The 22,216-nt window shown below is 39.7% G+C and overlaps 2 protein-coding genes across 6 annotated transcripts in view; one reads left to right on the forward strand and one right to left on the reverse strand.

The window, feature by feature from the left end:
* Positions 1-21,973, forward strand: part of LOC112052789 (5'-3' exonuclease PLD3) — a 57,816-nt gene extending 35,843 nt beyond the window's left edge. The window contains exons 1-11 of one of the 5 annotated variants that reach the window (XM_052884959.1): positions 2,964-3,235; positions 3,935-4,044; positions 4,723-4,887; positions 5,439-5,616; positions 6,292-6,426; positions 7,499-7,621; positions 8,194-8,262; positions 10,442-10,558; positions 11,149-11,288; positions 11,575-11,875; positions 12,594-21,973. In XM_052884959.1, the coding sequence (XP_052740919.1) occupies positions 3,188-3,235; positions 3,935-4,044; positions 4,723-4,887; positions 5,439-5,616; positions 6,292-6,426; positions 7,499-7,621; positions 8,194-8,262; positions 10,442-10,558; positions 11,149-11,288; positions 11,575-11,875; positions 12,594-12,857 (1,650 nt within the window). In that variant the 5' untranslated portion in view covers positions 2,964-3,187 and the 3' untranslated portion in view covers positions 12,858-21,973. Of the gene's footprint in view, positions 1-2,963; positions 3,236-3,934; positions 4,045-4,722; positions 4,888-5,438; positions 5,617-6,291; positions 6,427-7,498; positions 7,622-8,193; positions 8,263-10,441; positions 10,559-11,148; positions 11,289-11,574; positions 11,876-12,593 lie in introns of those variants that run through there. The other 4 variants (XM_052884960.1, XM_052884961.1, XM_052884957.1 and 1 more) reach the window with 4 other exon arrangements.
* On the reverse strand, positions 17,496-18,371 carry LOC128198681 (uncharacterized). Its single transcript, XM_052885115.1, has one exon. The coding sequence runs from the start codon at positions 18,369-18,371 to the stop codon at positions 17,496-17,498; it is 876 nt and encodes a 291-aa protein (XP_052741075.1).
* Positions 21,974-22,216: the final 243 nt, after the last annotated feature.

Here is a 22,216-nt window from a genome sequence, read left to right on the forward strand (position 1 = left end):
CCGTTGAACCCATTTGGAATTTTGTTATAGAGATAAATTAGAATTTGGAGTATTAAAGTAGATGATAAGCTACTTTTTAACCTGAAAAATCCCGCGGGATTGTATTGAGATGTAATATACAGAATTTCACACGGACGAAGTTGTGGGTGTCCGCTAGTGACGATATAAAAGAGAAGTAATAAAATTTTTAGAAGCAAATAAAACTGCAGCAACATTACGATTAACGGATTGCTTTTTACGACACAATTCTCTAAGTTATTGCTGTAGGTTTAATTTATTTGACGTTATACTGATTGATTTAAAACTTTCTACACGCCTGACTATAAGCTTTTAACGTAAGTAAATTTTAATAAAATATGTTTAAAATATAATCTATATATAACGTTTAAAATATAAAGATGTTTAAAGAGTTTAAAGTATACCGTTTTTTAGTAGGATCTTAAAATATCATACTAGGGGGGCAGTACACTTTACTTTGAAGAAAATTGAGGTTTAAATTTAATCCATGTTTATAAATATGACCTTAGTGCGTTTGGGTTTATGTTTGACTTTGTAACGATCTTAAGTGAATGATTCTGACCGGGACTGATACTTAATGTACCTAAGAGCCTGTCCAGATGAGACGTTTTACGCTGAAATCCACTCGCGCGTTGACACTCGCTCTTAGTCGAAATACTTAAATAGAGTGTGGCTAATCAAAGTAGAGACTGAAATCGCCCGGCCAATTAAAAAAAATATCTACCTACTAATCTTTATTAAAAAAACGTTTAGGTGTGAAAACATTACTAGGTATATATTCAAAAAAAATATCAAATTTGAGTTATTTAAATATTTGCACTATTGTTTTGGGAACTTTTTGATTTTAATATGCCGGTCGATTTCAGTCTCTACTTTCATTAGCCAAACTCTTTAACCCGTCCAAGATGTCTACGCGCGTTTTCTCACTCGCGCTTAAAACTTTTTTTTATTATTATATTATATTTATTTAGTTAGCTCTATAGCTTGACAAATTTGTTGGTAACAGTCCCGTAGTTCGGCGCGGGCCGGGGGCGTGTAGCGAAGAATGAAAAACCCACGACTGATGCACGTCACTTCCCCGCACGCACGATTTCACACCCGCGCTGTTTTTCCCCCTGTCGCCCGCATATCATGGAAGTGTTATCAACAACCTTGGCTGACTACTATATCGGCTTCGCGCGAGTGTCAACGCGCGTAAAACACCTCATCTGGACAGGCATTTAGTAAGTAAATATCATGGAAGAAAGAAATGCTCAATATTTCAAAACTCGTCACTGGATTTGAACTCCGAACCTCATGACCCGAAGCTAACCGGACTTGGACACGATTGAAATGACAATGTAACAAATTACCATTGTGTTTGCTGACAAAAACTTTAGGTTACTATGCTATTAAAACAAAAACGTGGCCGTAATAATAACGTAGGAATCTACTGCATTATTAGTTAGTGCCGTTCTGCATACCTAGTTACCTAAGTTCACAACTTCACAGTTGTGAATAACATCGTATTTGAAATACCTACAGTGGCGGATTTGTAGTCTTGGCCGTCCTAGCCTAATAAAGTACCAGCACTACCTACCTACTTTTTCAGCACTCTTGATGCATTTTCATTGAATGCAATATACATATATTAATTAAAGAATTTATTTTATTGCCTTATAGTAATAGGTATATCAAAATAAATTTTGTAATATTTTCGGTGAGCTTGAAGTTTTAATTAAAACATTCAAAAAGGTTTGTAGAAAAATGTTTAAAGAAAAAAATATTAAAAATTATTGTAAATAATTAAAAATGGTTATTTTTTGCTACTTTTTCCCACATTTGTTTTAAATCGTTAAAAAAATTGTGGGAAAATATCACATCTGGTCGCCCCTAAACCTAGTACGGACTACTTTAGTATTTTAGTCGAGTACGAACAATTTTTTGATTCACCGCCCAAAAATCGTCCGAATTAGGCATAAGTCCGGGCCTTCGGTTCCTTATGGTAAGTCCGCCACTGTATACCTACCACATTCACAATTTCACAATGCGGTGGTAGGTCGTCCGCTATTTTGCAGTTATATTTTTGCTGCAAAAGCGTCAGCACGATTTGTTAGTATTATAGCGACGTCAGGATTTTAAACGAAAATGCGGTTTTTAATGAGTCGCATTAGGTTACGTGCATTGGTGCTAAACACGTGTAAATTAGTTTTCATTTTTCACAACTGCTTTTGTTCTTGGATATGTTGTTTGGGAAAATTAAAATGGTTAGTACTGTTATCTGTGATTTTTTATTGTAGGGGATTAGTTTAAAAATTCATGTACTTATTGATTACATTAATTGTGCAGGCAGACTCTTAGTTCAAGCGGGAAGTACGATTTTGTAGTGGGTTTCATGGGAGGGTAAAGCGTAAACCGCTTCGTAACGTAACGCGTTACGGTTTCACTGTCCACTTCCGTTTCTCTCACGAATATGGCAGTAGGTTTAAGTTATCACTTCTGTCGAGAGTCCCGAGACGCACGCATTTTTTATAAACAGTTTCAATAAATTCCTTTGTTTTTGCTTCATAATTTGTATTAATAATTTGTGTCGAATGTCGATACATGTATTAAAAACATTTGGTTACATCGACTTAGGTACTTAAAATCGTTTTAATGAGATTTGTATAGATTATGAATTTTGAATGGGTGATTATTCCGATACAATTTGCATCTTACCACTGAGCTATTTAGGTACTCCTTGATGATCCACTTGGTTTACTTTTATTTTGTTGTGTACTTTTTCTCATAGACTGAAAAGTTCAATTTATGATTTTACGTTACAGTAAGTTGAATTTAATTTAACTAAACAAGTTCAACGATTACAATTATATTTTTTTTACAAAGTTTTATTTTTGAACGCACGTATTAAATTCAACTGTCAATATTTGTCATCTTTTCTAGTAATGTCAATGTCAAAAATAAAAATAAACAAAACAAAATGTAAATCGCGAGGTGATTTCTATTTTCTTTGTTTAAAGTTAAATTATATTTTATTGAATAAAAGGTTTTAATTACGTCATAGCTACGAATAAACAAAGAAGACGCAATCGCTAGATGTTAGTTATAATTATATAATCGTAGTTATAAAAAAAATTCTTGAGAAGTGTTTCGTTTCGTACAGCAAGTATTGTAGCAACGTATTTACATCATGGGTTACTTTATTATTTTGTTAAAAAACTTTTTATACAACGTTAGAGTAAGTTGAATTTATTTTTTATAATAAATAACTCATGTTAATACCTATATCTAATTTTTATAATAATTTTTATTAGACATTCCCCGCGAATTTCTTTTTACCTATTTTTTTATATATTTGCCATTTTTAAATATGACTTATTCTCCTTATTTGCTCTAAATAGTATTCTGTCAAATGCTTGTCTAAGCGCCATGCCTCTACATCTAAAAGTCCAAGCAGACTTTCTAAGACTTCATCATCGATCATTATCAACCCATATTTGGCTCACTGCTGAGCTTAAGTCTCCTCTCAGAATGTGAGGGGTTAGGCCAATAGTCCACCATGCTGGCCCAATGCGGATTGGCTGACTTCCAGGTTTCCTCAAAATGTTTTTCCTTCACCTTGTTTGGACATGTGATATTTAATTTCTTAAAATGCACACAACTGAAAAAATAAGTTGGGGGTGCATGCCCCAGATTCGAACCTACACCCTCCTGAATTGGAGGCAGAGGTCATATCCACTGGGCTATCACGGCTTCAAGACTCTTATACAAGCAATATCATGGAGATGATTTAATGATGGAGTTACAAGATGGTTATAGTTACTCCTTTACCATACCTTCTTTACTCCATCCATACCATCCTTTACCCTTACTCCATGGGCTGGATATTTCATAGGACAAATTGGAAAAATAACTGTTTAAAATATGTTGTTTACAGACTGTGCTAGAAACAGGGAGTGTGGGGAACTCGTCATCTGATGAGGAGTTGGAACAGTGGGAGCAGATCTTCATGATGAGGGATGAGAACGGGAACAGCTATAATGACAAGTGAGACCTATTGTTTATTAACATACTTAGCCAAAGCAGGTCTGTATGTATGTGTATTTGTCTTTGCATGTCTATTTTAACAAAAATTGCTGATCTGATTTAAATAATGTTTCCACCTAAAAATGCTATTTATGGCCAGAATGTGTAACAACACTAACTTGTCTCTCTGGATTGTAACTCTGGATTCATACTTAAATTTCCAATATTTCAAGTAGGCTTAGATTACAAGCACTTTTGAAACATCAAGTTTGACTATTTGTAGACTCCACCACCGGTTGGGAAGGCAGGTTCTGCTGAAAAGTTTGCTACATAGTAATAAGTCCGCCTTTTGTATCCTCCTTTGGGGCTATACTTTTTTCTGTCTTATTATTTGTTTTTTTCTTATGTTGTGGTGTACAAATAAAGTATAAATAAATGAATAAAAGTGCTAGCAGTAAACTCAACAGTTGCTCGATTAAGATCATCCTTCTTTATTTATTTACTTAACTAATTTTATCTTGTGTGATGTTGAAAGCAGATTTAATTTTATCTAAGCTCTTCATAGCCCAACAACAAGACCTCATAATACAAAGTTGCATAAATAAGCCATTGGATCAACAAGGCCAATGTAATAAACAGAATATTCCATTAGGACTGGCTACTTCTTTAAACCTATTACTTATGACTGTTTTTGTCTAGAAGGAAGAAGCGCAGTATTTGGTGTCGACCATCATGCATCCCAGTGACGATAGTGATCCTCCTGATAGTGCTGGTAGTTCTGGTGCCTCTGCTGGACCAGCCCAACATCGCGCAAGTGCTGCCCACTGCTGCTCACGTCGACCTGCATTGCTCAGATGAGTGTAGGTCAGTGTCATTCCAGTGATATAGCTGTTATTTACCTAAGTACGTGAAGCCAAAAGGAAGGGTAATGATTTTGGCAGTCTATATCTGTTCAACCTTAGCGCGTAAACTACTAAATCGATTTTAATGAACGACTTGACAAAAGATTTGTAACACTCGTAATAGCCTGGGTGACATAGGCTATATCAATATAAAAAAAAAAAAAAATTTTAGATTCTAACCTCAAAAAAAAAAACTGAGATAATTGTTACTTTTGAACATGATGTAAAATGTGAAATTTGGCACGAAACATTGTCAAAATATAGAAAAACACTTATTATTGACCAATAGCGGTTTTATTGAAAACTGGTAGACGCCGCGTGGATCCCGTTCCCGTAGGAATACGGGGATAAAATAAATTCCTTCCTCGATAAATGGGTTATCTAACACTGAAAGAATTTTTTAAATCAGACCAGTAGTTCCTGAGATTAGCATGTTTAAACAAACAACCAAACAGACTCTTCAGCTTTTAGATGAAAATAATAGACAGATGGTGATGATATATTTTATTGCAGGTTATCCTTAGTGGAAAGTATACCAGAAGGCCACATGTATCCTCCCAACTCAACGCACATGCGGACCAAGAACGCTTGGTTAGATTTGATAGACGAAGCTCAATCTTCCATAGAAATTGCCTCATACTATTGGACTCTTAGGTTTAATGAATTTTATCCTTACAATTCTTCTGTAGAGGTGAGTTTTAGTGTAATCAATATATTTTTTTATTTACAATCTATAATATAAAAATTAATCCATATATCCCTTGGTCACGCCATCACGCCGTTCATCTAAACTAATTTCAGTATTTTTTTTGATGTGTTTGTTATTGTCCGTTAGGTTCTTATAACAGAAAAAAAAAATTAATGGGAAGCAGTAGGGTAGGGGTAGGGTAGGGTAGGGGTAGCTAAAAGTTTGCTTCAAGTGTCACGCGGAAGAAGTCGCGGGCGTCCGCTAGTTATTAAATAAGTTTGCAAGATTGATGGTACCTACTACCTATTTGTAATAGAATATTGTCATCAGTTTTTTTTTAAGAATAAACTTGCCATATTTTTTAAATATGACCAATATTCCCATTCCTCTCCAACTAGTCGGGTACCCACTCCTAATACAGTCTGTATTTGGAGTGGGTACAACAATAGAAAAACGGGGCGGGGATTGAATCACCACCTCTCGGTGGTGAATTCTGATGAGTTTGTCCTTATTTTTATGGAAAATTGCAGGATTTTGTTATTATAATTGTGGAAATCTGTAACAATAAATAATGCATTGTCATCAAAACTAATGTGCATTCAAAATTTCAGTTAAACGGTTTGGGGATAACTGTTTAACCTTTTATAAAGTTAAGTAATTAAAGTAATTTGTTTCCAGGGCGAGCAAGTATTCCAGGCCTTACTTGCAGCCGGGACAAAGAGGAAAATAAAATTGAAAATTGCTCAAAACTGGCCCACAAAGTCTAACCCTAACATAGATACTGAATATTTAGTTAAGAAAAAAGCTGCTCAGGTAAGTGCGATTTTTGGTTACCTAAGTCTAACGGTACTGAAACTAACAATTTTTAGGGTTAGGGTACCCCTTGAAAAGGTTGATGTTTCTTGATAGTCTAGCAAGTTTGTTGATGACACTCCTATGATATGCGGGCGACAGGGTAAGACTGTGCGGGTGTGAATTCGTGCGTGCGGAGAAGTGAGGTGCATCAGTCGTGTGTTTTTCATTCATCGTTACACGCCCCCCGGCCCGTGCGGACCATCGGGAGTGTTACGAACGAAGTTGCTATAGTTCGTGTTATAAGCGTTTTGCGTTATAATTTCTGCGTTCTGCGCACAGAACAAATACCTGGTGTTTTGATCGCTAGCTGCGCGTAAAAAATCTCAGAACGCCTGAACAAAGTAATATTTTTTGGAGCTAAAATTTATATCTTTTTCGATTGCGCTGAGGCGCTTTTTTGCCCACGGCACTACTAATTGACTATGAATCTAAACTATGAACTATATATAATTATCTGGATATTTGATGAAAAATCATACAGTTTTTGCTTCCTTACATTAAGTGTGACATTTTTAAAATAAACTATAAACATAAACGCACAAATAACAATGATATTAGTAATTTAGTTTTAACGTTCATACAAATTAACGATCATTATGACCTACGACGTCATTAAATCGTACCATTTTGTATGGGGCGTTTTTCAGGGATCCGCGGCAGCGCCGCAAATCTGACCATTTAAATCCCTGTAGCTCCGAAAGTAATGATCGCAGGTAGCCTGTTACTTTTACAAAATTGCTTTACTATTAGCATACTCTTAATTTATATACAATTAAAAAAAACTGTCATCATTCCTATTGTGTAGCGAGGCGTTTGGTGTTCGAACCTCGGATTGTGTGGAGTCCTTTGACTCTGGCGCAAAACCGACAACGATCGGAAGTTGAATTTAAGCGAAGTTTGTGCCATATAACACTGTTGTATTCGTTGAACTTCTATCAACTTTGCGAGTAATGTTTTGGGGGTATTATGCTTTGCGGCACACTATTCTAACTCCTATGGCTAAAGACTTAGGGCTGTTTATCGTGTGCAGGTTCGCAGCCTGAACTTCTCCAAGTTGCTGGGCGGCGGCGTGCTGCACACCAAGTTCTGGCTGGTGGACCGCAAGCACTTCTACATCGGCAGCGCCAACATGGACTGGCGGTCGCTCACGCAGGTACTATCGCTTCAGAGACTGTCATTTTGTGGTTTTCTGGGGCTAAATACTATCGCTTCAGTAATACTGTAATTTTGTGGTCTTCTGGGGCTAAATAGTGCTTGTGAGATAAACGAGATTTTAAAATAATATTAGTCATATAAGTTACCTTTTTTTATTATTCTTTACAAGTTAGCCCTTGACTAGACTCCGCGCCTCGAAACAGACGCGGCGCTAATGGCGCTCATTGTCATTTAGTAACGGCGGTTGTATTGTCATTTGTGTAAGGCGCTGTCAAATTTAGTTCAAGCTTTAGCCGCTGGACTTTTTCGTAGCGGCATCTCAGCTGATGGTAAGTGATGTTGCAATCTAAGATGGAAGCGGGCTAACTTGTAGGATGAAAATCCTATATCCTCAATCGGCCCTGCCGTTAATCGAACCCAGGACCTCCGTCTTGTAAATCCACCGAGCATACCACTGCGCCACAAAGGCCGTTTTTATGGCCTCATATTAGTCGTAAAGGCGGTGCTATGAGTGGGCACTTGACAGTGTAGATATTGAGATTTCAAATGTGATAAAAGTTCTGTTTGCAGGTCAAAGAGCTGGGCATCGTTGCCTACAACTGTTCCTGTCTTGCTACCGACCTGGCAAAAATATTCGATGTGAGTATTCTTACCCGCTGCCACATTGCAGAGTGGCGTGGGAAGTAGCGAGGGAAATAGGCATAGATGGCCACGTTACTCGTGTTGCCGCATTTCATGCCGCTCGTCCTGCCCAATTTGTCTACAGGACGATTATATGCGTTACGATCTATAAATCTGGTTCCTAATTTGTCGTTACGATATATAGTCGTACAATGTAAAGTATTTTGGCTAGGACATTTAAGTAGAGGTTTTATACGACACAATAAACTGTCGTCGATGATTTTTTTGTTATATTATGAGGGTACGTTAAAGCAATGAAAACATGGGAGCAACTAGAGATGAAAAATCGTTCGACATAGCGGAAACGCTCCCAAATTATTGGTATATAAACATGGCAAACGTCGTCTTTATCCAAAAAGTACAATCACGTAAATTTTTTTAACAATCATAAATAATATTATTTACAAGTTTATCTATTTGACGTTACGTAATGCTAGCCACTCGTTATACACCCGTTTACAGCCTATAAGTTCACAAGCCTGCAACACATCAGGACATCCGATGAAACTGAGCGTGTATTGGTCGCGATGTCCTTGACATCATGCATTGGTGAGTGGCTAGCATTAAGATGAGGATTAATTCGAGAGCTGCAAATAATAAGTTTTAACTTTATTTTATTATAAAGCTTTCGTTCTTCCTTAAAAAGTTATAATTAGGTTTTCTGCTATAGGTATTCCTGTGAAAGAAAAGTCTGTTGTAAAGTGTAGGGTAATAAAATAACTCTAAAACTTCAAAGGAAACGGTATATTTAAAAGTTTCCTCTGGTACCGACTGGTACCAATACGAGGTTGTCGCATTATGAGAATAAATTAGTTCCGCTATAACTTAACAGTTATATACGAATTTAAAGTTACTTTAGTCGCATTTTATTAACAGTTCCGCAATTTACGAGTTATATTTTTCTTTTGTTTTATAAGTTAACTAACAAATTCCCCGCGGCTTCACCCGCGTAGTTCCCGTTATAACATGGAGATAAAATATATATATTGTTGGTTAAATGTGAGTGAAGATGTATAATCTAATATAAGTTTCTAAGCCTAAGTTTGCCTGGAAGAGATCACTACTAAGCGATAATACCGCCGAAGTATTTTACTTCTTATGTTTCTGTTTGTCTTGTTTTTTTTTCAATTATTGTGGTGAACAAATAAAGATTATTAATAAAAATGTATAATATAAAAAACATATTATTACAAATACAAAAAAACCCGACTGTTTTATGCGTAATGAACTGTTATGGGAAAGAGAAGTGTCACATAACTCGTATATCTGTAAATGCCACATATAAATAGTGCCAAATGTGGTGACAAACATATATTGTGTCTACAGGTCTAAATTCAACTGTGTCAATATTGTCTGATATTCTCGTGGCATCCGGTGTAATGTGAACCGCGTATCTTGTTAGATATTGTAATGTAATGTAAGAGTCCAATGTCAAAAGTATAACTAGTGTTGACACCTCGGAAGTTTTAAGCAAAATCTTGAAGTCCTCATATCTCCCTCAGGATTCTTATTAGGAAGCTCGTATATTTTTATAGGCATGTATTATACTTCCCTCACCCCTGGTTGACGGCTTCATAGGGTACTTACTTATTTATTTATTTATTTAGGAAGACCAACCGCAGAAGATTGTGTCTAGTATACATATTGATTACACACGTTGTGCCCAATGGTGAATGTTCAACTTATTACAGATCTTCACAACGTTTACAATATTTAAAAAAATATAATACATAGTTCATGTTATCTAACTACAATATATATCTTAATTCTAAAAATTAAAAAATATTACAAACTATTTACTACAAATTAAATTAAATTAAATTAAAACACACAAATATATTAAAACAAACAAACAAATTGAATTAAAACAAACAAAAAATAAAAGATACAAATTAAATTAAAACAAACAAAAAATAAAAAACTTACTGAACACCTTGTATAGTTTTGGTGGACTTGACTCAGTCAAGTGTGTGTCGCAGCTAAAAGAAAAGAAAGAAAGAAAATCTAAAACTTACAGCCAGTATACCTAACCCCTACAGCCTAACTCCTCTCATTCTCAGAGGAGACTCAAGCTCAGCAGTGAGCTGAATATGAGTTGATGATAATGATGAATTAATTAATTATTAATTAATTACAGGTGTACTGGAGCCTGGGCGCGGCGGACGCGCTGCCGGCGACGTGGCCCCCCGAGCTCAGCACCGACATCGACATGGAACATCCCGCCAACCTCTCCAGCTACGGCGCCTACATCACCGTGAGTTGTTGTGCCTGTGCCGGTTTTGATGATTTTTTTTATTTTGGCGGGCGTTTTCAGTCTCTACTTTCATAAGCCAAATTCTATATGCAATGGAAAAGTGCAAAGCGCAAATTATAAAGTGCCAGCTTTTCATTTTACTTTCCCTTAAAATAGTATTGCCAATTTAAAAATCAAACCTGCAATTAACAGCCTTTATAACTCGCGTTCTTTTATCTATTACTAGCGAACGCCCGCGACTAAGTCCGCCATTGGATCTTCCTAATCCGGCCCTGTTGTAAAATCTGTTCTTAACGGACGTCTACTAATTAAAAACCTTAATGGCGAATTTCATCTTCCTAAACTAATTTCGTGATGAGTGAGCTTTAGCTTTTATATATTTAGAAGATATATTTAGAGTAGGCTAATAATTTTGTTCAAACTGAATTGCGCCGTATTGTGTGGTAGCGAGAGTCGCTATTTATTTTAATGAAGTTGCGGAGTGAATCTTCTGTACTTGTACATATGTTTTCGATGGTGGTTCGCATCACTGTTTGCTATTTTGTAGGCACGTGACATATCCAATGATTATTGTTTGCATCCGTCCGCAGAGCTCCCCCCCGCCGCTCAGCCCCGCGGGGCGCACCAACGACGACGACGCCATCGTGGGCATCATCGGCGCCGCCGAGCGCTTCGTGTACGTGTCCGTCATGGACTACGGGCCCACGCTCGAGTACTCGCCAAAGCTCAAGTAACACTCCATTCTTATTATGCCCGACTCCAACTCTAATTGTAGATCTCTTAGACCATTAAAAAAATGGACCTGTTTCGCATCCAAATTCACCAACAAAAAAGTCTGTCTTCTTTTGACGGGGACGAGGTCACACATCGAAAACATTTAACACCACGTGGCGACGTGGGCTTTTTTTAACTCACGATCTCGGGCGAACTGATACACTCAGACCAAAACTGACCTGACCGTAATACTTGAACCAGCTGATTGGCATGATTGTATAACGTGTCTCTGTCGTGATCAGATTCTGGCCGAAGATCGACGACGCGATCCGGCGCGCGGCGATCGAGGCGCGTGTGCGGGTCCGCCTGCTGATCAGCTGGTGGCGCCACTCGCGCCCCGCCGAGGACCACTTCCTGGCGTCGCTGGCCGCGCTGGCCGACTCCTACCCGCACCTCGACATACAAGTGGTGCGTACACTGGCCACTGCCTCCGCTACTGTTGATCTGACCAGCCGGTGGCGCCACTCGCGCCCCGCCGAGGACCACTTCCTGGCGTCGCTGGCCGCGCTGGCCGACTCCTACCCGCACCTCGACATACAAGTGGTGCGTACACTGGCCACTGCCTCCGCTACTGTTGATCTGACCAGCCAGTGGCGCCAGTCGCGCCCCGCCGAGGACCACTTCCTGGCGTCGCTGGCCGCGCTGGCCGACTCCTACCCGCACCTCCTGGCCAATGTCTCCGCTATTATTGATTCTGATGAGCCATAGGCTTCTGGCATGGACTGCCAAACACCACGGTCTCGAGCCATCATCATTCAGCAGCTCCCTGCAACCTGCTTGATATGGTCCCATTCACTTAGTGAGGGGTCGACCAACGGGGTCGGGCTTTCTGTTGATACAATATTACTTCATCATTATCTGCTGGGTGCGGACGACGTTCTCTCTTGAGAACTTTCAAATAATATAGTTAGTATTGTTGTATCCATTAAAAAGGTTCTGCCCAATAATGACCAAGTTGGGCATGGGAGATGACCAACTCCCAGCAGGGACATCTCTCAGAATGTGAGGGATTAAGGCAATAGTTCACCACGCTGGCCCAATGCGGATTGGCAGACTTCACACACGCAGAGAATTAAGAAAATTCTCTGGTATGCAGGTTTCCTCACGATGTTTCTCCTTCATCGTTTGAGACACGTGATATTTAATTTTTTAAAATGTACACAACTGAAAACTGGTTACTGGGATATCACGGCTCTTACATTTCGATATTACGTAGTAATCTTAAAATGGCATGTCTTAACATTACTCAATTCCATCGCAGAGGCGATTCATCGTCCCATCGACCCCGGAACAAGACAAGATACCGTTCGCGCGAGTGAACCACAACAAGTACATGGTGACGGAGCGCGCCGCGTACGTCGGCACGTCCAACTGGTACGGCGACTACTTCGTCGACACCGCCGGCGTCGCCTTCGTGTACGAGCCCTACGCCGACAACGCCACGCGCGACATACGCAGGGAGCTGCAGGACGTGTTCGAGAGAGACTGGACTTCCCCTTACGCTGTTCCCTTGAGGAAGTTATAGCGCACGATTGAGACTTTTTGAGTAAGTGATTCATAACCCTTGTTAATGTTTCTCCATATAATGGGATAGTCAAGCCAAGGCTCTGGTTGGCAGTTTCAGAAACTGCCATAAGAGTTAAGGCAATGTATAGTTTAGAAGAAATAAGGTGGACAGAAGGTTTACTTCTGGATATAGTAGAAAATTGAAACTCCTTTGTTTGTGCAATGCTGGTACTACAAGATGGACTTTGAGTATATTATGTTATCTACTTCGTCGACACCGCGGGCGTCGCGTTCGTATACGAGCCATACTCTAAAAACTCGACGCGCGACATACGCAGATAACTGCAAGACGTGTTCGAAAGAGATTGGACTTCCCCTTACGCTGTTCCCTTGAGGAGGTTATAGCGCACGCTTGAGACTTTGAGTAAGTGATAGATGCATACATATTTCATAACCCTTGTATAGGCAATTCTCCATGTAAATAGTGTGGTCAAACCAAAGCTCTGGTGGGCAGTTTCAGAAACTGCCATAAGGGTTAAGACATAATGTATAGTTTAGGAGGACTAAGGTGGGAAGAGGGTTTACTTCTGGATATAGTAGAAAATTGAAACTCCTTTGTTTGTGCAATGCTGGTAATACACGATTGAGACTTTTTGAGTAAGTGATAAATGCTTCATAACCTTTCTATAAATGTTTCTCCATGTAATGGGGTGGTCAAATCGAAGCAATGGTTGTCAGTCAGATGAAACTGCCAAAATTAGAATATAGGGTTAAAGTAGTCCCTATTATATAGAACAAGCGTACACAAATACTAAATGAAATATAAATGAACGCCGACTGCAGCAGAGCGTAGGTACTCGTGCGGACTGTCAGCCGGGCGGCGGGCGATCGGCCGCGCGCACCGCTCGCGGCTTGCGCGTGTGTGTGTCGCCTCGTACATGACTACGCACACTAATGCCGCGCGCTAATATTTTAAATATTACATAATATAATATGATATGGGCGAGAGTAGCCCACATCACTCCCTCCCAAGAGACCTAGTTAAGGTCGATGATTGTAGGTACATGTAAATTGTGTACTTATGCAACTATTTTTTTTTAATAACAACCATATTTTGTTATTTTAAATCATTTCGGTGTTGTGATTTTACCTTATAGTTAGGCAGCAGTGTTATCGTAAAATGATAATTAATTAGCTATTATTAATACCTAATAACAAACGAAATCTAATATACCTAATATAAAATTTTAACTAAGTATAACAAAACCAATAAATTAAAACACAAATAATAACAATATAATAAAATCAAAACGAACTATTTATTAATTACAATGGAAAACGTAAATCTTTCGCGATGTAATAATGTAATAAAGTAGTTAATTACCTAAAGTTCGCTAAAACGTCGATGCAGCGAGCTACGTGCGACGCCTTATCGCTAAACCGGTTTCCCGGTGTAGTAGGTCTTTGATTCGGCTGCGTATTTCCGAAGTACGTTTTGATTTTATTTGATTACTAGTTTAAGTCGGTCGATAAAAATCGGGAAAACGAACTATACGGCCTGAACGAGACTTTTTGACAGTTTCCTGATTTGTGGTGTTATTTTGTTGTATTTGATGTTGTGTTATTTGATGTGGTTTAGCTATGGGAGGCTTAGGAGGGGGAGGTAGGGTATGAATGGGTATGGAAAAAGTGTCAGTCTGTGTGTATGCTGGTTTGAGACGATTGATGGAGACTGTGACAGATTTACCTTTTAATAAAAGTGTAAATGTTTTATCTCCTCGTGAGATAACTTTATGAGGGCCACTGTAAGCTGGCTGGAGAGGCGAACGAGAGGCGTCCTCACGAAGGAAGACGTATTCCGCGGTCGCGAGCTCTTTAAATACAAAAATATTATTTTTGCTGTGCCGTGAAGCGGGGACAGGTTTTAACTTACCGACGAAAGATCTGAGGCGCGCTGTGAAATCAGACATATCTGTTGTACAGGGCGTGCAAGGGTCAAAAAACTCACCTGGAAGCCTGAGGGGTTCGCCATATAGCAACTCGGCAGAAGAGGTTTGTAAGTCCTCTTTGAACGCGCTGCGAATGCCAAGTAGCACCAAAGGCAAGACTTCTGTCCAGTTGTGATCAGCATGGCAGGTGATGGACGCCTTAAGCTGTCTGTGGAAGCGTTCTATAATTCCATTACAAGCTGGATTATAGCTGGTGGTGCGCTTGTGACGGAATCCAACCATTTTAGCTAGGTACTGGAACAGAGCTGACTGGAATTGCCCACCTCGATCTGTCAGGATGCTCTCCATGACGCCAAAACGGGAAATCCATCCGGAGATCAAAGCTTTTGCCACGGTTTCTGCAGTGATGTCGGGGATAGGTATCACCTCAGGCCATCGGGTGAATCGGTCAATGGCAGTAAGACAATACTTATTTCCCTGCGACACCGCGAGAGGGCCGATTAGGTCAATATGCACGGATTGGAAACGTGCACGGGGAAGGTCAAATGTTCCAATTGGAGAAGAAACATGTCGAGAGACCTTTGACCTTTGGCATGCTAAACAAGTTTTGCTCCACTCGCGACAGTTCTTTCTTACACCAGGCCATACAAATCTCTCGGCTACCAACTTGGCGGTTGCAGAGGCTCCGGGGTGACTTAGTGAGTGTAAACTTTGGAAGACTCGCTTACGGAAGTCTTTTGTGACAAATGGCCTGGTCGTCGTTGTACTGACATCACAGTACAGAGGTACGCGACAGCCAGGTATATTCATCTTTTTCAGACGAAGAGAAGATTCTTCGCTGTTGAGGTACTGAGTCAGTTCTGGGTCTTTATCTTGAGCCATGGCTAAGTCAGTCAAAGAGATTGGAGATGCCAGTTCATCGACGCGAGATAAGGTGTCAGCGACAACGTTGTCTTTCCCTGATATATGCCTTATGTCCGTCGTGAACTGCGAAATAAAATCTAAATGACGAAACTGTCTAGGGGAACAATTCTTCTTCCTTTCGTGGAAGGCGAAACATATTGGTCTGTGATCTGTATAGACCGTAAAATGCCTAGCTTCGACCATGTGCTGAAAATACTTGATACTTTCATAAATCGCGAGGAGCTCACGGTCGTATGGTGAGTACTTCTGCTGGGATGGGCTTAATTTCCGGGAAAAGAAAGCAAGGGGTTGCCACACATCATCATGTTGCTGCTGTAAAACCGCCCCTATAGCCAAGTCTGAAGCATCAGTGACTAATGCTAATTTAGCTCTGCAGTCCGGATGTGCAAGGAGGGCTGCATTTGAGAGGCTGTCTTTTGTAGCTTCGAATGACCTTAATGTCTCACCTGTAAGGTGGATGGGGGTGGAACCTTTGCTCGTTCCCGTAAGGAGAGCATTGAGAGGTGCTTGGATCAGAGCCGCGTTTGGCAAGAAGCGTCTATAAAAATTGGCCATGCCTAGAAAGCGCCTCAGTGCTTTAACGTCCCTAGGTGGAGGGAAGTCTCGTATGGCTTGTATCTTCGTTTCTAATGGCTTAGTCCCGCTCTTGGAAATTTTATAACCCAAAAAAGTTACTTCGGGAACTCCAAATACGCATTTAGACACGTTGATTGTCATTCCATATTGGCGAAGACGATTAAATACCTGACGTAGGTGGTCATCGTGCTCGGCTGCATTCCTGCTAAAAATTAGGAAGTCGTCGAGATAACAGTAGACGAAGTCCAGTCCGCGCATCATTTCGTCGACGAACCTTTGAAAGGTTTGGCCTGCGTTACGAAGCCCGAAGGACATGAAGGGGAACTCGAACATACCTACCGGACTTGAAATTGAAGTTTTAGGTATGTCTTCCTCGCAGACAGGTATCTGGTTGTAAGCTTTTGCCAGATCGATGGTGCTGAAGATCTGGCAGCCAGCGATGCTGTGGGCAAAGTCATGTATGTGCCGGATTGGATACCTATCTGGGATAGTCCTTGCGTTCAGCCTCCGGTAGTCCCCACAGAGCCGCCAACCGTTGTCCTTCTTCGGGGCCAGGTGAAGCGGGGACGACCAAGGGCTGTCCGAAGGTCTCGCTGTACCATTGGCGAGCATTGCCTCGAACTCAGCCTTCGCTATTTTCAATTTATCGGGAGCTAAACGTCTAGGTGAACAAGTTACTGGTGGGCCGGGTGTAGTGCGAATATGATGTTTGGTGTTATGCGGTATTGTGCGATGTGTACCTGCTGGGCGTGTAATGTCTGGGTAATCACGTGACAGAATTAAATGGTACGGCGATTCCCCAGTGAGTACCTTAACAGATAAAACATCACAATTCATAGCTGTACGTCCTGCAGAGGTAAGAGATGTTAAATTATCATGCAACATTTTATTCTTACAGTCTACGATAATACTATAATGAATTAAAAAATCTACGCCTATAATTGGTTTAGTTACGTCCGCCACTATAAAACGCCACGGATAAGTTCGACGAAGTCCCAGGTCCAAGTTTAGGTGTGTGTACCCATATGTGTTTATGGTGGAACCATTCGCTGCAACCAGTGTGTAACCCGCCGGTGCTCGGCGCTCCTTGAGATTCGACCGGGGGAAAACGCAGAGGTCACTTCCAGTGTCCACGAGAAACTGTGCTTTCGTCGCGCGATCGGTAACAAAGAGGCGACCAGAGGTGGTAGGGCAATCATCTGTCGCCATTAGTGATTGCCCGTGGCATTTCCCGAACGCTGATAGTCGCAGGGCTTCTGGCATTTCTTTGCGTCTTGACCAAACTTCGCATGGTACCAGCATACCGGGTATCTTCTGTAGCTGGAAGCTGAGCGCGATCCACTACGTGACGACGCTCGATGGTTAGTTCCTCTTCGCGTTGAAGTTCTCGATCTGTCGCTGCGTTCCTCCAGTTTTGCAGATAGTCGCTCGACCATTTTCCGAAGTTCTGCGATCTCGGCGTGCACACTTGGTGAGTTGGTCTGCGACGTGGTAGTAGCTGCTACGTCTTTCGCTGCGGTTATCTCGTGCACGCGGTCCGCAAGGTCCAAAAGTTGGTCCAACGACTGTGATGGCTGCGTAGCCAGAACTGTCTGCACGTGTTTCGGAAGCCGGCTACACCAAATTGTTTTCAAAAACTCCTCCGGAATGTTCGAACCAGCCAGGTCTTGGAGGTGCCGTGCAAACTGTGATGGTTTTCTGTCTCCTAACTCTTCGTGCATTAGGAGTTGCCTGACTCTTACTTCGTGTGAGGCGGATAGTCTTTTTATTAATTCGGTCTTGACTTTTTCGTATCGGTTAAGAGAGGGCGGATTTATAATAATATCTTTCACAATTTTAGCGAAAGTGATATCTAAATTATTAGTTACGTGTGCAAACCTTATTTGATCATCGGTGATACCGGCGCTGTCCAGTTGCCCTTCTAGTAAGGCGAACCATAACTCTGGATCCTCCGATGAAAACATCGGCACTTTGATACGTTTGCCGACGTCATCCGATGAAACGCCCACTTTTTTCTTCGCCCGCTTTGTAACGTGGCCGTCGGGTCGCTTTGTGTTCGTCGAATCTGCGCTGCTATCACTCATTTTCTGTCCTTTTAGGGGTCACCAGTATAGGGTTAAAGTAGTCCCTATTATATAGAACAAGCGTACACAAATACTAAATGAAATATAAATGAACGCCGACTGCAGCAGAGCGTAGGTACTCGTGCGGACTGTCAGCCGGGCGGCGGGCGATCGGCCGCGCGCACCGCTCGCGGCTTGCGCGTGTGTGTGTCGCCTCGTACATGACTACGCACACTAATGCCGCGCGCTAATATTTTAAATATTACATAATATAATATGATATGGGCGAGAGTAGCCCACAGAATATGTTATAATAGTTCTTCTAATAGGGGAAGACATTATCGCCTTTATGTAATGCCGGTACTTCACGGTGGGTCATCCCGGTAGCCCTATGCTACCTACTGAGACTTTAAGTATAAAACATCTACTTCGTCGACACCGCGGGAGTCGCGTTCGTGAACGAGTCGTACTCTGACTACTATTGAGACTTTTTGAGTAAGTGATAACGCTTCATAATCCTTGTAAATGTGTCTCCATATAATGGAGTGGTCAAATCGAAGCTATAGTTGTCAGTTTGAAGAAGCTGCCAAAATCATACTGTATAGTTATTCTATAGCGGGAAGACGGTTTACTTCTGGATATAGTTGGAAGTTGACACTCAATCCTTTGTATGTGTAATGCTGGTACTATGGGCCATTGCGACAGTCCACTAGATGGGTCATCTTGTGAAGATTATAGCGGCACTTTAAGACTTTTGGCGTATGCCTATACAGTTTTTCGAATTCACAAACGTCAAAGGTTAGTGGGCCAGTGAGAGCGATACACTTTTACGCATTGGTCCACTGCTCCTTGTTTCGTCCGTTTCAAATAAAAATAGATTATTTAAGTAAAGATTTTTATGGTATTTATTATTAATTACTTTGTTTTCTCGTATACATTGTGATTATAAGGGTTAAATAGAAGTATTGACGAAGCGGCGCTCACACGTCCATCTTTTTACAACTACAAATGAATACTGAAAGTGGACATTGTGCAAATGTTTTGCAACCATCAAATAGTCATTTACCGACCTAGCTATCGATGGCCCATCGTTTAGTACTAGCACGACGTATAAGAACGTCAACACAGTAGAAACACTAGACGTGAGACATCGAAACCATTTTATAAAATCGTTACTTATCTGTACACCTATGATATCTGAAGCTAAACCTTCTTCCCAATGTAGAAAGATAATAAAAAGCGCTAATTTTAATATGTTTAAAAATAAAACACTACTGTGAAGTTGTAATTACGAGTAGATTACCTATGTAGAGAAAAATTTATAGATCTAAAAATTAAAAATTAAAGATGTGACTTGTTTGTCTTCTTGTTTGTTATGTGACTTGTTTATTATGTGTCAATCTATTATTGCCTATTATTGACATCTTTTGTGATAACTATTTCTGCTTTCCTCAATCAAACAAAAAGCTTGTACTAATTGGTACAATATAAAAAACAGATGTCGGACTCAAAAACTAATGGATTTAGGCCCCTCAGTGTTATAGCACGCACATCAACTCTGAAAGTGAATATTACTGTATTGATTTTCACCTCGCCGTCAACTCGCAGGTTTATTTACTATCTTTGACGTATGCTAGTTAAAAGAAATTGAGATTCTACATTCATACAGGAGGTAGATGACATTTTGTCAATTGATTTGATGTTTTTTTTAATAGGTTGATAATAAAGACCAAAATAGTGAATAGGCCAGCTGGTGTCAATTTAAATGTAAAAGCGGATCAATAGGCTTAATATGCGTCACCGACATTCTCGTGAAGAGAATAAGTAATATCGTCGACCAATACCTGGACTTGCAAACGTCCATCGGCTGCTGATGATGATGATGATGATGATTGTACTATTGGTCGACAGTCTTTTTGTCTTCACGATTTAACTCGCGCCAATCCCTTTCCAATAGGCTAGTTGACACTTTTTCTTTAAATGGTCTTAAATAGCATTATTGTTCTACTACATTGAAATGTTTTTTTTTTTCGAGACGTGATTTCATGAAAATTTTAGTTTTTTAATATGTTTTTGACAATACGAGCCAAAACTATGTGAGGCTCAATTGTATGTATTCAACTGTTTCATGGCTTCATCATCATCATCATATCAGCCGATGGACGTCCACTGCAGGACATAGGCCTTTTGTAAGGACTTCCAAACATCACGATACTGAGCCACCTGCATCCAGCGAATCCCTGCGACTCGCTTGATGTCGTCAGTCCACCTGGTTGGGGGTCGGCCATGGCTTCACTATAACAAATCCCTTACAAACGGAGCGTAAGCAAAAATATTAGTTACCAATTAATTTGATGTTTTGTACATCAAGTATCATTGTGACGTCACAAAATGAACGATAGCGTTTTTGACGTTTGGAAAATTCGAAAAGTACACGATTTTTGAAATAAGTTAACTTTTTTTAATTAATATCGACATATTTCGGACTCATTTTCCACGAAATTAATATTGCTTATATTAAATTTCATATGAGTCGACTACCCTATTTTATATATTATGTGCTATTACCCTATGGCTTAAACCACGTAGCTATATAATATATTATGTTATGTCGTGCCTTGTATGTGTGATCGGCCGTGGGTGTCTATGTAGATTTTTATATCTTGAAGTGTATTTTCTTATACGTACTATTAGCAATAATCTTCTTGTAAATATGCCTCGCGATTATTGTGTATAATCGATTTCGATTCTTACTCTATATGTGACTAATAAAAATAAACGAAACATGTTCATGTTGTAGTTAACCAAAATATGTTTAATGCCACAAATAAATCACGATTCTTCTGTTACTCCAGTATTTAGATATAATAATTTCAGTGATGTAAATACTAAAAAAATACTTGATAGATAACTTAAAGCTTATGGTACCTACTTATAATTCATTGGACATATCATATTGTTTTAGGGACAGGTATACGATCAAACATTTTGTCAAATCAAATGTGTTGGCTTTGTTTGAAGCGTTTGTGAAACATTGCATAAAGAAAAAAACAAGTTACAAGCAAGTTTGTCAAACATGTTTGTACAGATAATAATAATAGATTGGAGTATTCGTCCTGGAGTCTTCGTATGGGAATTACATTCACTATCGACAGGTCACGTTATGAAGTTGTCGATTGGAGTCATTCCCATACATTTTGTTAGCGTTTGTAGAAAAGAATCGTCATGCTACATGGCTAGGGCGTTTGTTTCTATTTACCTAAATGTCTAGGGTCTCTACTGTTTGAATTATAGAAGTTAATCTCCAGTAGTAATAATAAACACTACTAGTTTTACAAATTTTGTATTTTTATTTAAAATCATCTATCGTATCGTCTGACAAAGAAATATTTGTAATCTTTCGCAGACTGACTTCTATTTAAGGTTAGAATAAGGAGCCAAACGTATTCTTAAACTTATTGAAAATATCTATTGTATTAATTACTTTATTCAATAAAATAGTTGAAGTTTGTTTCAATCTCTAGTGTTATGAAATTCTAAAAGCAATAGAGAATTATAATGTAAGACAATATGCGTGATATTTGATCTTATAATAATTGTAAATAAAGAAAACTTCAATCTTGCTTCTTGTTTTATTTTTTTGTTCTTACAAGCATAAAATGCTCGTTGCCGCCAATAATAAATTTACTTAATCCCGCTCACTCTTGAGTTTGTGGAATCTATTTCGTTGCGCCACACACTCCGCTTATCACGCAATTGACGATCAATTATTCTCACGTTTCTGCAGCAACCACGACTATAACTGATCGTGTACTGCGTGCATGACGGCTTGAATTATGAAACGTCTTCGCTGCCGTTTGCGCTGC

This window comes from Bicyclus anynana, chromosome 13 (assembly GCF_947172395.1).
Source record: "Bicyclus anynana chromosome 13, ilBicAnyn1.1, whole genome shotgun sequence".
Taxonomy (NCBI): Eukaryota; Metazoa; Arthropoda; class Insecta; order Lepidoptera; family Nymphalidae; genus Bicyclus; species Bicyclus anynana.

Bases quoted from the DNA above. Each gene is read 5' to 3' on its own strand.
- LOC128198681 (XM_052885115.1), bottom strand. From the start codon at position 18,371: ATGAGTGATAGCAGCGCAGATTCGACGAACACAAAGCGACCCGACGGC.